This window comes from Amblyraja radiata, chromosome 4 (assembly GCF_010909765.2).
Source record: "Amblyraja radiata isolate CabotCenter1 chromosome 4, sAmbRad1.1.pri, whole genome shotgun sequence".
NCBI lineage: Eukaryota > Metazoa > Chordata > Chondrichthyes > Rajiformes > Rajidae > Amblyraja > Amblyraja radiata.
This window is the reverse complement of record NC_045959.1, coordinates 40,569,658-40,585,348: the sequence shown is the minus strand read 5'-3', so window position 1 is coordinate 40,585,348 and position 15,691 is coordinate 40,569,658. Positions and strand designations below refer to the sequence as shown.

The 15,691-nt window shown below is 42.5% G+C and overlaps 1 protein-coding gene across 17 annotated transcripts in view; it reads right to left on the bottom strand.

Moving 5' to 3' along the window:
• LOC116972006 (tumor protein D52) overlaps nt 1-15,486 on the bottom strand; it is a 61,074-nt gene extending 45,588 nt beyond the window's left edge. For 6 of the 17 annotated variants that reach the window (XR_004411687.1, XR_004411688.1, XR_004411689.1 and 3 more), the window contains exon 1: nt 15,259-15,486. Coding sequence is in view for 9 of the 17 variants with exons in the window: in XM_033019236.1 (XP_032875127.1) it covers nt 15,259-15,471 (213 nt within the window). In the remaining 8 variants the exon portion in view is untranslated. Of the gene's footprint in view, nt 1-7,020; nt 7,079-15,258 lie in introns of all 17 variants that reach the window. The other 11 variants (XR_004411692.1, XM_033019244.1, XR_004411691.1 and 8 more) reach the window with 10 other exon arrangements.
• Nucleotides 15,487-15,691: the final 205 nt, after the last annotated feature.

Sequence of the window (15,691 nt, the reverse complement as noted above, 5' to 3'; positions counted from 1 at the left end):
CAAATGTTTTTTAAGTGAGGGGAAAAAAGCAGAAAAAGCAAGAAAATTGGTGTTAAACGTCTTTTTGAAAGCAGTAATGAAGTCTTAATGATGAGTGCAAATGCAAGATAGATCCTTAAAGCATGATCAGTCACAGGATCACAGCATCAATGATCTTTGCACAGCATCTGAAATGTTTTAAAATACATTGCGCTGAGTCAAGCAAATAATGGCGCCTTTGAGGAAACAGGTAGTGGGAATGCAAATCATAGAAACATGCAGTGACACTGAATCAAGTAGAAGCTTGAAGGATGATACAGGTAAAAATGCATTAAAAAAAATATAAAGAAAGTAATGCTATGAAATGAAAGGGAAGAAGGAATGCAGACATAAATTTTGATAACTGGCAGTGACTGCAGCGAAGAAAATCAATTTATGATTTGGAGAAGTGAAAAGATTACTCAAATCCTTAATTGTATCATGGAAAAGGAATATGACCCGAGTCGAGGGACTGAATAAAGCTTAAAAGAATATGCCTTTGAATATGCCAATATTAAGTTTGAGGAGAAATGAATGATAAACATCAATATCTTGGCATGAGCAGCAGTTAGATGAAGCTGGGATTTACTTCTTATGATCAGCTTAATTTTGCAAAAAGAGATAGGAAGGTAGTTGTCATTGGCAGAATGCTAATGACAAAAGTAGAGGTGACAAATTAAAGGATACAAGAGTGCAACTGTCATAGACCCGTTAAACGGGATGAACGAATAGAAAGCAATTAACAATATATTTATGAAATAGGCAGGCAGGTGCAGACAGTCAGTGTCCTTCAGCCCAACTTGTCTATGCCGACCAATATTCCTCATCTAAGCTAGTTCCATTTGCCCACATTAGGCACCAATCGATCCAAACATTTCCTATCCATACACCTTTCCAAATATCTTTTAAATATTATTGTACCTACCTTAACTGCCAACTATTTCCATATGCCCACTACCCAGAGTGAAAAAGATGGTCTCAGATTCCCATTAAATCTTTAAACCTATACATGTATACTCTGGTTCTTGATTCTTCTACCCTGTAGGAAAAAAAACTGTGTTTACCCTAATTATTCATAGAAACATAGAAAATAGGTGCAGGAGTAGGCCATTCGGCCCTTCGAGCCTGCACCGCCATTCAATATGATCATGGCTGATCATCCAACTCAGTATCCTGTACCTGCCTTCTCTCCATACCCCCTGATCCCTTTCGCCACAAGGGCCACATCTAACTCCCTCTTAAATATAGCCAATGAACTGGCCTCAACTACCTTCTGTTGCAGAGAATTCCAGAGATTCACCACTCTCTGTGTGAAAAATGTTTTTCTCATCTCGGTCCTAAAAGATTTCCCCCTTATCCTTAAACTGTGACCCCTTGTTCTAGACTTCTCCAACATCGGGAACAATCTTCCTGCATCTAGCCTGTCCAACCCCTTAAGAATTTTGTAAGTTTCTATAAGATCCCCCCTCAATCTTCTAAATTCTAGCGAGTACAAGCCGAGTCTATCCAGTCTTTCTTCATATGAAAGTCCTGACATCCCAGGAATCAGTCTGGCGAACCTTCTCTGTACTCCCTCTATGGCAAGAATGTCTTTCCTCAGATTAGGAGACCAAAACTGTACACAATACTTCAGGTGTGGTCTCACCAAGACCCTGTACAACTGCAGTAGAACCTCCCTGCTCCTATACTCAAATCCTTTTGCTATGAATGCTAACATACCATTCGCTTTCTTCACTGCCTGCTGCACCCGCATGCCTACTTTCAATGTTTTCAAGGAACTGCAGATGCTGGAAAATCGAAGGTACACAAAAATGCTGGAGAAACTCAGCGGGTGCAGCAGCATCTATGGAGCGAAGGAAATAGGTGACGTTTCAATAGGTGACGTTTCGTTTCGGGCCGAAACCCTTCTTCAGACTGGTGTACCATGACACCCAGGTCTCGTTGCATCGCCCCTTTTCCTAATCGGCCAGCATTCAGATAATAGTCTGCTTTCCTGTTTTTGCCACCAAAGTGGGTAACCTCACGTTTATCCACATTATACTGCATCTGCCATGCATTTGCCCACTCACCCAGCCTATCCAAGTCACCTTGCAGCCTTCAAGCATCCTCCTCACAGCTAACACTGTCCCCCAGCTTTGTGTCATCCGCAAACTTGGAGATGTTGCATTCAATTCCCTCGTCCAAATCATTAATATATATTGTAAATAGCTGGGGTCCCAGCACTGAGCCTTGCGGTACCCCACTAGTCACTGCCTGCCATTGTGAAAAGGACCCGTTTACTCCTACTCTTTGCTTCCTGTCTGCCAACCAGTTCTCTATCCACATCAATACTGAACCCCCAATACCGTGTGCTTTACGTTTGTATACTAATCTCTTATGTGGGACCTTGTCGAAAGCCTTCTGAAAGTCTAGATATAACACATCCACTGGTTCTCCCTTATCCACTCTACTAGTTACATCCTCGAAAAATTCTATAAGATTCGTCAGACATGATTTACCTTTCATAAATCCATGCTGACTTTGTCCAATGATTTCACCACTTTCCAAATGTGCTGCTATCCCATCTTTAATAACTGACTCTAGCAGTTTCCCCACTACCGATGTTAGACTAACTGGTCTGTAATTCCCCGTTTTCTCTCTCCCTCCCTTTTTAAAAAGTGGGGTTACATTAGCTACCCTCCAATCCTCAGGTACTACTCCAGAACCTAAAGAGTTTTGAAAAATTATCACTAATGTATCCACTATTTCTGTGGCTACTTCCTTAAGTACTCTGGGATGCAGCCTATCTGGCCCTTGGGATTTATCGGCCTTTAATCCATTCAATTTACCTAGCACCACTTCCCGGCTAACCTGGATTTCACTCAGTTCCTCCATCTCATTTGACCCCCGGTCCCCTGCTATTTCCGGCAGATTATTTATGTCTTCCTTAGTGAAGACAGAACCAAAGTAGTTATTCAATTGGTCTGCCATGTCTTTGTTCCCCATGATCAATTCACTTGTTTCTGACTGCAATGGACCTACATTTGTTTTAACTAATCTTTTTCTCTTCACATATCTATAAAAACGTTTGCAGTCAGTTTTAATGTTCCCTGCCAGTTTTCTTTCATAATCTATTTTCCCTTTCCTAATTAAGCCATTTGATCTCCTCTGCTGGACTGAATTTCTCCCAGTCCTCTGGTAGGCTGCTTTTTCTGGCTAATTTGTATGCTTCATCTTTTGTTTTGAAACTATCCATGATTTCCCTTGTTATCCACGGATGCACTACCTTCCCTGATTTATTATTTTGCCAAACTGGGATGAACAATTGTTTATATTCCCCTTATGATTTTATACACCTCCACAAGACCGTTCTTCAGTTTCATGTGCACCAAGGAAAAAAATCCTTGCTTGTCCAACCACTCCTTGTAATTCCGGCCCGCTAGTATTTACAACATCCTTATGAATCTTCTCTTCATTCTTTCCAGCTTAATGGCATATTTCCTATAGCATGGTGACCAAAACTGAACACGTACTCCAAGTGGTTCTTCACCAAAGTCCTGTACAATTGTAAAATAATGGCCCAACTTTTACTCTCAATTCCCTGAGTTCCAAAAGCCTTATTCACCACCCTATCTACCTGTGATGCAATTTTCAGGGAAATATGTACTCGTAGTCCTAGTTCCCTCTGCTCTGCAACAACCCCCAGGACCTTAACATTCACTATGTAGGTCTGGCTCTAATTTGAATGGTTACAAGGAGAACGAACAAACCCCTCTTTGACACTGGAGGTCAAGAATGATTATTGGACACAGGAGTAGTGAGACAGCAACCCTACCAGCTGTACCACTGTGCTGCCCCAAATAAACAAAAGCTATTAATTTATTGGCCAAAAGTGTGCCTTGTGATTACAAAAACGTCACTGGAGCTACTCTCCATTAATCACAACAAGAGAAAAATTCCCCTTACAATAATTCCTCACCTCTTATTATGAATCATTTCTCCATTACCACCAAATTATCCTCCACCTTCCATGGTATCTTCCCAGGCAATAGCAGGAAATAACACCCATCTTACCTTCTTCTCTTTTGCCACCATTCTGAATTCACTTACTTTACATGAACACATAAATACTTGTACTCAAGTATTACCTACTCCGGCAGCCAAACATCTAATGTTTGATCACTTTGAGGATGGTCCTGCAAATCAACAACATAACCCCAACGTTTTTTCGAAATCAAAAGTATTGTCTTCTGAACATTAAATTCCACTTAAAATCTGTTCAAAACCCCATCCTCTTTATAATACAATACCAAATATGGTCAAAGACAAATACACCATGTACAGTATTGAGAGACAATGTCAGACAAATCTTAGATTTTTGCTATGCCACTGTTTAACTAGCTGATCTGATCAGTGGTTCTCTAATTGGTTTCAGCTTTCCACATGCTATTCATTTCCCCCACCACATTATCACTTTGTTGCAATGAAAATAAGTCATGCTTTCCCATTGACAGAACTATCTGAACTAAGACATGTGGCAGAGGAACTCAATACCCAACGACTGTTTAAGGGGAAAATATTCTCAAGTGAACACATTTGCATCCTTTAGAACTAGAATTTCAGAGCTGACATTATAGAAAAACTTAATCAGGATAACAAATCTAGTCAATTGAATAATTTATTAAAGTGTGGAACATGCACAGCCTAGAGTAAAGTTCCATGCAGAAAAGTGTAGTATCCTTAGATGATAAACTACATAAACAAGGAACCATTCAAAGCCAATGGTTCAACAATTAACAACAGTTTCAACATTAACAACAATTGAACAACAATATCATACAAAAGTGTTGTCATGCAAGACTGAATGCGAGCAGCACAGTAGTACAGCTAATAGAACTCCTCCCCTAGAGCTCCAGTGACCTGGAGTCAATCCTGACCTGGATGCTGTCAAGTTTACATATTAACCCTGCAACTGAATGAATTTTTCCCCCATGCTCTGGTTTTCCCCTTACATCACAAAGGTGTACATGGTTACAGAGAAGATTGATTTCAGAAGACTTAAGGGGGAAAACAGGAGGGAAAGTTAAATCAGGCATGAATATAGTGAATGGCCAGGCACTGGGTAATGTTATTGAACAGCACAACCCTGTGCTACAAATATAGTTCCCACAAAGTGATCGGATATGGTATTCTATTTTCATCAGCCAAGGTATTGAGTGTAGGAGCTGGGACATCGTATTACAGCTGTCCAACTTATTGGTTAATTGGATTTGGAGTATCGTGTGCAGTTCTATTCGCCACTCTATAGGAATAATGTGATTAAGATAGTGGATATAGAAAAGATTCTCAGGAATGTTGCCTGGACAAAGAGAGATTGGATAGGTCAAGACAGTTTTCCAGAGAGGTTTTATAAAATTATGAGGGGCATAGATAGGGTTAGAGTTTAGTCTTTTTTAAATTTTAGTTTATTGTCACATATATCGAGGTATGGTGAAAAACATTTGTTGCGTGCTATCCAGTCAGCGGAAAGACAATACATGATTACAATCGAGTCATTTACAGTGAATAAATACATAAGGGACAGAAAGAACAGTGAGAGTCACAGGAGAGGAGAAACAAGAATGTAAAACAAGGGTGACACATGGAAGCTACGGATGATGTAAAGAACTATCCAAGTCAAAAATAGATTAATGGATGGGGGAAGATCATGGGATGCAAACAGGAAGATTAAACATCTTCATCAGCAATCTAGCAACTTAATCACATATTTCCCATGAGGCTAGCATGTGTCCATATTAATTCACCAATCTGAAAGGGAAGTGCATTAGGTAATGGTGCGTAATCTGTCAGAGGAACACAATGTTGAATTAATGTACAAGAAGTTGTATGATATGCTAAATATAAAATTTGTTGAACCTGCCAACTCCAGCTAGATCATTAAATAAACTCCTACATTTGTTAATCCTGGCCAAATTGGAGAGTCTGGGACTTTAAAATGGGGTAAAAGCTTCAGGGCTGCTGGGAGATTTGGTCAATTTGGAATTGCTCTTTGCAGAACTGGTACAAGCTGCGGAGTGGTGCCAGTGTGTCTAGAGCCTAGATACAAGTTGCAAGAAAAGAATAAGAACATCTGCAGACCCTGTCAATTAGGTGCAAAATGCATAGAATGGATTGGATGGTTGCAAACCAGACATGCACCTTGTAAACAATGTTGCAGAGTTCTACTTTGCCGAGTGTTGATTGGATGAGGTATTGAGCCTTGTCTGGGTTTTTTGAAGATCAGGGTAAATGTTTCTAAGTTGGCTTCCTTGAGAAGTCCTGTTTGAATACAATATATTAAGCTGCTGTATTATTGGGTTAGGGAAATGTCTGTTATGTATGGGGTTAATCGATATCTGTAATTGGATTGTTCAGAGACCACCCCCATGTGGTTTGGCCCCTCGAGGTCCCGGGGCCTATAAAAGTCCGTTGCCACGAGGTCCAGCGTCGATCTTCTGGGAGAACGCTTGGGACTGCGTTGACCTTCTGGAGTGTCTCTGTTTGAGTGAGGCCTAGAGGGCTTGATCAGGCAAATACGAGGATCGAACCTGCGGTGGGATAGGTACAGTAGTTGAACTGTAATTGTGTTTTGTCAAGATAAAGATTAGTTGTTCAAGTGCTTGATTCCGTGATTTTTGACTGAAACTAGACTGGGGGAAGCTTAGAACAAGCAATTACACATTGAGCAACAAAAAATGTTTGTTGCTCAATGTGTACTGGGCTTCTTACTATACACCATATTGCTCGTCCACTTTACATCGTATTCTTCACACTGTTCTTCCAAGGACTCATTTGTTACCGTAGATGGCATGGTCTCTCACACTTTGATCAGTCATTGTTCAATCTTTTATAAGGTTGGTTCAGTTAAAGAACAGGTTCTATCATTTTCAGCAGCCACCATGGTTTGGGCTGTACCTTTCAGATTTAATTCCACTAATTTTGCTCTTAAAACCTAATAGTTGAAGTGAAAAGTGTAATCATTACCTTGACATCTTTGGTTTGGACACCCAAAGGCATTCCTCTTCTTTACAGACCCTTCTCTCTGCAATTAAAAATATGCCTGTTTCTCACTTTTCCAATTCCAACCTTTCACAAAATGGAAAGTCAGTTTCTATGCCCCCAGATGCTGCTTAAGGTGGCTTTCTGCTTTCTTTTCAAATTTCCAACACCTAGTTTTTTTTCTCCACGTAACATTGGTTTGCAGGCTTGCCTGATATAATATTGTTCATCCATGATAGGTGCAAACAGTCAACATGGAACATCGGGCTCTATGCAATAATCAATGAGGGTCGGTTTAATACCACACTGATCTCTGCAATTCATTTCAAGTGCCATTCCAAATTTAAAACCCCCTGCCCCATTCTTTCAATCTCATACTGTTGATTTGTCCCCATTTCTGCTTTTTGCTAATTATTTTCTTTATTTCCTGTTGCCTTCAACGCATTTACTTCAAAAATGCTTTGTCCTCAACAGTTTCTCGTAGCCATGATGCATAACACCAAAATTGATGTTCTATGAATCAATACATAACTACCGCACTCCACAAATAGTGACTTCTAAGTAGGCAAATCAAATTGCAAGGCAAAGATAAATAAGATTAAGTAAAATTATCCTGAAGTCAGAACAAAACTAGTTTAAGTACTTAACATAATCTACCAGGCACAATAGCAGAAACAGTTCAACCAATAACAAAATACCATGCTTATTTGTCATGGTTTCACCATAAGACATTACATACAAAATGCATGGCTTCCAATTTAAATTCAAGATGACAATTGCCATGTATTTCAAGATATACAATTCTACATTTTTTAATTTCATGTATTTCCCCCTCATGAATCGCAATCTGCAGTAATGTTTAACCTACCTCTTACACTTACAAAAGGTGAATAGATTTTCTGATAAAAACTAAAACTAAAGGCATAAGTAAACAGCATACAAACAATGGTTTTAAAGAAGCAAGCTGACAAGTACTAAAATAGTACAAAAATGCCTATGGGTAAAATTCGCCAACATTTGGGGGAGCTGGAGAAATTTGCCCCAATTCACAAAATTTGAAGCTAATGTAGCCACAACAGAATTAAAAATGCGATAACAGTAAATCTAACAGCGAAACTATTACTCCACCATAAATCAGGTAATATTAAAAAAGGTAAATTACTCTGCATCAATCAGGTAGTTTAAAAAAGTGAAATACTGCAGATAATAGGCAACTATAGTGAAACTGAAAATGCTGAAAATCCTGAGGAAATTTTGCAGAAAAGGAACAAAATAACATTTCAGATGATCAACTCCAGGATAAAGTTATAGAGATATTACAAGATTAAAACTACAGGGAGAGATGGATGGGCTGGGAAGGGGTTAAGTGAAAGATCGTCATTACCCTCAAAGATAGGAACGAGCAATGATAAAATAGGCAATGCAGATGGTTGAAAGGGTGGTAAAGGCCCGATGATAGCAACAGGGGCATAGATAAGATCAATAATATCCAACCCCTGCCCCCTCTTCATAGAATAACTGCCAGAGTAGGTGGTAGAGACAGGCTCAGTTACAATGTTTAAATTATTTTTGGACAGTTAAATGGACAGGAAAGCTTTAGATGGATATAGGCCATAGACAGGGAAATTATGTCAGTGTAGATATATTTCTTGGTCAGCCTAGGACAAAGGGCCTATTTACATGCTTCATCATAACTATTAATCTTCATGAATATTCTCCTGAAAGAGTAAATTTATAGGTTCAAGGACAACGTGGGTTATCTATTTTGAAAAGTGGTGGAACCCTTGTTCATCAAAAAGGTACAGCTCAGTAAATTCTCCTGGACACCATCACAAAGTACCAGGATTTTAGTGAAGAGAGAGAAGGGAAAGAAAGGAGGAATGTTCTGAACAATATTAAGCAATAAAAATTGTAAGTTCAAACTTTGACAGCTTTATTCGGAACCTCAACAATGGTCATGTGCTTTTATGGTCAGGGTCAAACCCTGTTCTTTGGCATTGTGAGACAGCAGCTCTACCAGCTGCACCAGTAAAGCAACTTTCTTTGCACTAATCTGTAGCTGTTGATATCAGATCATTAAAATCATCAAATCATTGAAACATTAAAAAATAAAAATAGGTGCAGGAATAGGCCATTCGCCCCTTCGAGCCAGCTCAATATGATCATGACTGATCATCTACAATCAGTACCCAGTTCTGGCTTTCCCCCCCATATCTCTTGTTTCCCTTAGCTCTAAGAGCTAAATCTAACTCTCTTTTGAACATATCCAGTGAATTGACCTCCACTGTCTTCTGTGGCAGAGAATTCCACACATTCACAACTCTCTGGGTGAAGAAGCTTTTCTTCATCTCAGTCCTAAATGGCCTACCCCTTATCCTTAAACTGTGACCCCTGGTTCTGGACTCCCCCAACATCGGTATCATTTTTCCTGCATCTCCCCTGCCCAATCCTCTAAGAATTTTAAATGTTTCTGTAAGATCACCTCTCATCCTTCTAAATTCCAGATAATACAAGCCCAGTCGACCCATTCTTTTATCATATGTCAGTCCAGCTATCCCGGGAATTAACCTGGTGAACCTACTCTGCACTCCCCCAATAGCAATAATGTCCTTCCTCAAATTAGGAGATCGAAATTGCACACAATACTCCAGGTGCAGTCTCACCAGGGCCATGTACAACTGCAGTAGGACCTCCTTGCTCCTAAACTCAATTCCTCTCGCAACGAAGGACAACATGCCATTGGATGTCCAGTCACCACACCTCCATTGGATGTCCAGTCACTCTACACCTCCATTGGATGCCCAGTCACTCTACAGCTCCATTCCCCACCAGGAGGGTCTTAAAGCCCTCAGTTTCTTCCTCGACCGCAGAACTAGCCCATTTCCGTCCACCAATACTCTCCTCCGCTTAGCAGAGTTTGTCCTCACACTCAACAACTTCTCCTTAGACTCCTCCCACTTCCTCCAGATCAAAGGCGCAGCTATGGGCACCGCATGGCCCTGAGCTATGCCTGCCTCTTTGTAGGGTATGTCAAACAATCCCTGCTCCATGCGTACACTGGCCCCATCCCCGAACCTCCGCTACATTGACAATTGCATTGGTGTTACCTCCTGCACCCACTGACTTCATCAACTTCACCACTAATTTCCATCCTGCAGTCAAATTCACTTGGACCACCACCAATATCTCCCTACCTTTCTAGATCTCACCGTTTCCATCACAGGAAACAGACTATTGACCGACATCTACTATAAACCTACTGACTCCCAAAGCTATCTTGACTACACTTCTTCCCACCCTTCTTCTCGTAAAGATTGTACCCCCTACTCCCAATTCCTCCGTCTATACCGCATCTGCGCCCAGGACGAGGTTTCCCATTACAGGGCATTGGAGATGTCCTCATTCTTTGGTTCCCCTCCGGAGTTCCCCTTTTCAATTATAGATGAGGCTCTCACTAGGGTCTCCTCGATATCCTGCAGCTCCGCTCTTACTCCCCCTCCCCCCTCTCATAACAAGGACAGTCCCCCTTGTCCTCACCTTCCACCCCATCAGCCGTCGCATACAGCATATAATCCTCCAACATTTTCGCCACCTCCAAAGGGATCCCACTGCTGGCCATATCTTCCCATCTCCACCCCTTTCTGTTTTCCGCAGAGACCGTTCCCTCTGTAACTCCCTGGTCAACTTGTCCCTTCCCACCCAAACCACCCCCTCCCAGCAACCGCAGGAGATGCAACACCTGTCCCTTTACCTCCCCCCTCGACTCCAAGGACCCAAACAGTCTTTCCAGATGAGGCAGGGGTTCACTTGCACCTCCTCCATCCTCATCTACTGCATCCACTGTTCCAGGTGTCAACTTCTCTACATCGGAGAGCAAGCGCAGGCTCGGCGATCGTTTCACTGAACACCTCCATTCAGTCTGTCTTAACCAAGCTGATCTCCCAGTGGCCCAGCATTTCAACTCCCCCTCCCAATCAGACCTTTCTGTCCTGGGCCTCCTCCAATGCCAGAGTGAGGCCCAGCACAAATTGGAGAAACAGCACCTCATATTTCGCTTGAGAAGTTTACACCCCAGTGGTATGAACATTGACTTCTCTAACTTCAGGTAGCCCTTGCGCTCTCTCTCTCTCTCTCTCTCCATCCCCTCCCCAGTTCTCCCACTAGTCCCACTGTCTCCGCCTACTTTCTTATTTGTCCTACCCCTTCCCCTGACATCAGTCTGAAGAAAGGTCTCGACCCGAAACATCAACAATTACTTCTCTCCATAGATGCTGAGATTCGCCCGCATTTTGTGCCTACCTTTGATTTTGCCAGCATCTAGTCTTTCTTAAACATGCCATTGGCTTTCTTCACTGCCTGATGTACCTGCATGCTTACTTTCAGTGACTGATGTACAAGCACACCCAGGTCTCATTGCACCTCCCCTTCTCCTAATCTGACACAATTCAGATAATAATCTGCCTTCCTGTTCTTGCCACCAAAGTGGTAACCTCACATCTATCCACATTATACTGCATCTGCCCACTCACCCAACCTATCCAGTCACCCCGCAGCATCAAGATTGAAAGAACAAATCTGAAGAGTCTGGAGTGGTCAAAGTGACCCCAACCAGCACTCATCATGAAGCGATAACAAATTGTTAGGTTTAAATAATGTGTTAGCTAGTGGAAGGCTGTCACATTTTACTTAAAGATTGTACATTAGTCAGAGTACTGTAAAATCAGCAAGGATATAGAAAGAAGCCAAACCCATCAACAGAATCTCTGATTTACTCAGCCTGCAGCAGTCCAGGCCATTTCAGGGCCAAAATATACATTATGTTGGTCAGTTGTGACCTTGGAAGGGAGGAGTCATACATTGAAACTATACAAATATTAACTGAAGACAAAAATTCAGTTTATCGTAGTCAATCTTCAGGTGAAGAACAAATAAGATCTACCAACAAATGGCTCACGAATCATAAAAAAAACCTTTCTAAGTGGTAAATTCCCCGATTAAAAGTTTTGGTGAGAAAATATTTAAATGGTGTTTACCTAAAACATGCAACATATACATAAAAGCTCAATAAGGATCATGACAATGCCCTCCATAAGGTTTTTGACAAGGACACATCATTTATTTATTTGCCTCAATTCTTCACAATTTGAGATCTGTAATTAAAAAAAATCACATGTTTAAAGTGCACATTGTCAGATTTTAATAAAGGCCATTTTTATACATTTTAGTTTCACCATGTAGAAATTGCAGCAGTGTTTATACATAGACAGACCCCCCCCCCCCCCCCCCCCCCCCATTTTCAGGGCACCATAATGTTTGGGACACAGCAATGTCATGTAAATGAAAGTAGTTATGTTTAATATTTTTTTGCATATCCTTTGCATGCAACGACTGCTTGAAGTCTGTAATTCATAGACATCCCCAGTTGCTGGGTGTCTTCTCTGGTGATGCTCTGTCAGGCCTGTATTGCAGTAATCTTTAGCTTGTGCTTGTTTCGGGGACTAGTCCCCTTCAGTTCTCTCTTCGGCATTTAAAAGACATGCTCAATTGGGTTCAGATCGGGTGATTGACTTGGCCACTCAAGAATTGACCATTTTTGAGCTTTGAAAAACTCCTTATGTTGCTTTAGCAGTCTTGCTGTAGAATGAACCGCCGGCCAATGGGTTTTGAGGCATTTATTTGAACTTGGGCAGAAAGGATATGTCTATATACTTCAGAATTCATTATTATACTACCATCAGCAGTTGTATCATCAATGAAGATGTCAAGTCATATTCGTCACGTACATAAAGTGCAAGTGAAATGAATTTGCCAGCAGCGGTACAATTAAAAAAAAAGAATACACAGTACACAATAAAAATGTAACACAAACATCCATCACAGCATGCATCACTGTGGTGGAAGGCACAAAAATTTGGTCAGTCCTCCTTCATTTTCCCCCGTGGTCAGGATCTCAATCTTCCATAGTCGCCGTTGCGGGCGTCCAGATGTTCAGACAAAGTAAGTCCAGATAAGTCCTGAATCGGTGCCTCCCCACCGGAGACCGCGGCTTCAAGTTGGTGTAGGCCACAGGCCGGCGGTTGAAGATCTAAAGTCCCCGCCGCGCTGCAGCCAGAAGCACCGCAGACCGTAGGAACAGCAGTCGGAGCACCTCTCCAGGGATCCCCGGCGAGGAACCCCGCTCAGGATGGTAAGTCCCCGCCTTGCCCGCAGTTAGAAGTTGGCCACGGGCAGGCGGTCGGAGCTCTTCTCCTCCAGGGTCCCCAACGAGGGATCCCAGGCTCTGGACCCCGCGCCAGCTGGAACTTCGCAGACCGCGGCTTCAGGCTGCCGCGGAAAAGTCACCTCTCCATGGAGGAGGCGACCGAAGCGGTTACCCCCTTACCCCCCCCACACAAGACACACAGAGAGACATTAAAAACACACATTGGGACACACTTTAAAAACAAAAAAAGTAGAAAAAACTAACACGCTGCTGCTGGCAGGGCTTCCGGCTTGCAGCACCCCCACTGACCAAGTGAGCCAGTACCTTCAGCAGTGATACATGCCCAGGCCATAACACCCCCACCACTGTGTTTCACAGATAAGGTGGTATGCTTTGGCAGTTTCTTCTCACTCTATACTTTGCTCTTGCCATCACTCTGATACGTTAATCTTCATTTCATCTGTCCACAAGACCTTGTTCCAGAACTGTGGTTGCTCTTTTAAGTACTTCTTGGCAAACTGTAACCTGGCCATCCTACTTTTGCAGCTAACCAGTGGTTTGCATCTTGCAGTGTAGAAAATAGACAATAGGTGCAGGAGTAGGCCATTCGGCCCTTCGAGCCAGTACTGCCATTCAATGTGATCAATACAGACTCTGTATTTCTGTTCATGAAGTCTTCAATGGACAGTGGTCATTGACAAATCCACACCTGACTCCTGAACAGTGTTTCAGATCTGTCAGACAGGTGTTTAGGGATTTTTCTTTATTATAGAGAGAATTATTCTGTCACAGCTGTGGAGGTCTTCCTTGGCCTGCCAGTCCCTTTGCGATTAGTAAGCTCACCAGTGCTCTCTTTCTTCTTAATGATGTTCCAAACCGTTGATTTGGGTAAGCCTAATGTTTGGCTGATGTCTCTAACAGTTTTATTCTTGTTTCTCAGTCTCTTAATGGCTTCTTTGATTTACATTGGCACAACTTCAGTCCTCATATTGATAAACAGCATTAAGCTTTTCCAAAGGTGATGGAAAGACTGTAGAAAATATTAGTTGCCGAGAGCTCTTTTATACCTGCATTAAGGAGGCAATTAAACACAGCTGTGCAATTACAAACACCCGTGAAGCCATGTGTCCCAAACATTATGGTGCCCTGAAATGGAGGGACTATGTATAAACACAGCTGTAATTTCTACATGGTGAAACCAAAATGTATAAAAATTGCCTTTAATAAAATCTGACAATGTGCACTTTAACCACACGTGATTTTTTTTCTGTTACAAGTCAATTGTGGAGCACAGGTGCAAATAAATAAATGATGTGATTTTGTTCCAAACATTATGGAGGGCACTACAGTTACGTCCTTAATAATTCACTGCACAAGAGGTTTGGAGTCATGTGGAAGTGACTCAGACTACAACAATTATTTGAAATGATCACCTTGAAAACAAAACACTGGTATCTTGTAAAACTAGGGTAAGTAATTAAACGTGTAATGTGCTTTTCTGCAAGAAACGAAGTAGCTCATTTGTAGATTGGGCCATTTATCAAATACAGAATGTGCTTCATGTAAGTTTTAGAACATTCTATCTTCGAACTAAAACATGACAACTGTTACAACTATTATTTCGGACCGCACCAAAGTTATGAAAATACATAACTTGCAATATTATTCCTGCAAATAAATTTCCGTTAGCTCCAACGTGAAAGAAAAATAGATGAACCAGCTGGTAGCATAAGCGCCCAACGCACCTTAAAGGTGCTCTGGTGCCGCTTCAAGCGGTGGACAAAACATGGCAGCGTCACTGCATTATTTTGGTTTACGCAATCAAATGAGTTTAAAGGAAAATCATGAAGCGGATGAAAATAAACGGGAACTGCGTGCTGCATGTGCACGGTGGGACATTCGCGCTGATGGCACCGGAGCAGCGGCACCGGCTTCTGCCTCGGAATCGCCCCCTGCACGACAACTTAACTCAGGCGGCGTCGTCGCCGCCGCCGTCTCAAAGACGCAGTATCTCCACTGACCTTCGTTGGAGGAATCCATCCCTCGCTTGTTTCTTCACAACACTGACAGCGGAGGGAAAGGGTGTGGGAGAGGAAAAAAACCTGGAGGTTTGCTCTGCCTGTGCGCTCGCTCCGCGACTCCTTCCCTCCGCTGACAGCGACGATCACCCGTCTGCCCGCCCACCCGCCCTCGGCCCTGCCTCTCCCGCCGCCGCCAGCCAGCCCCGCCCACATCAACCGCCCTTTGCAACGGCATGCGCTGCTTGTCTACGTCACCCGCCAAGATGAAAAAAAACCCTCAGATGGCAGCGGCACGTGCTGGCTGGCAACGTGCCGGGAGCGTGCCGGGCCCCGGGCTCCGGGCTCAGCGCGCGCCCTTCCGCTACTTGCTGATGAGCTGCGGGTCAATGGGGAGGGAGTCTGTTCGTAACTTGCAGCCTGCAGTTTCTGAGCC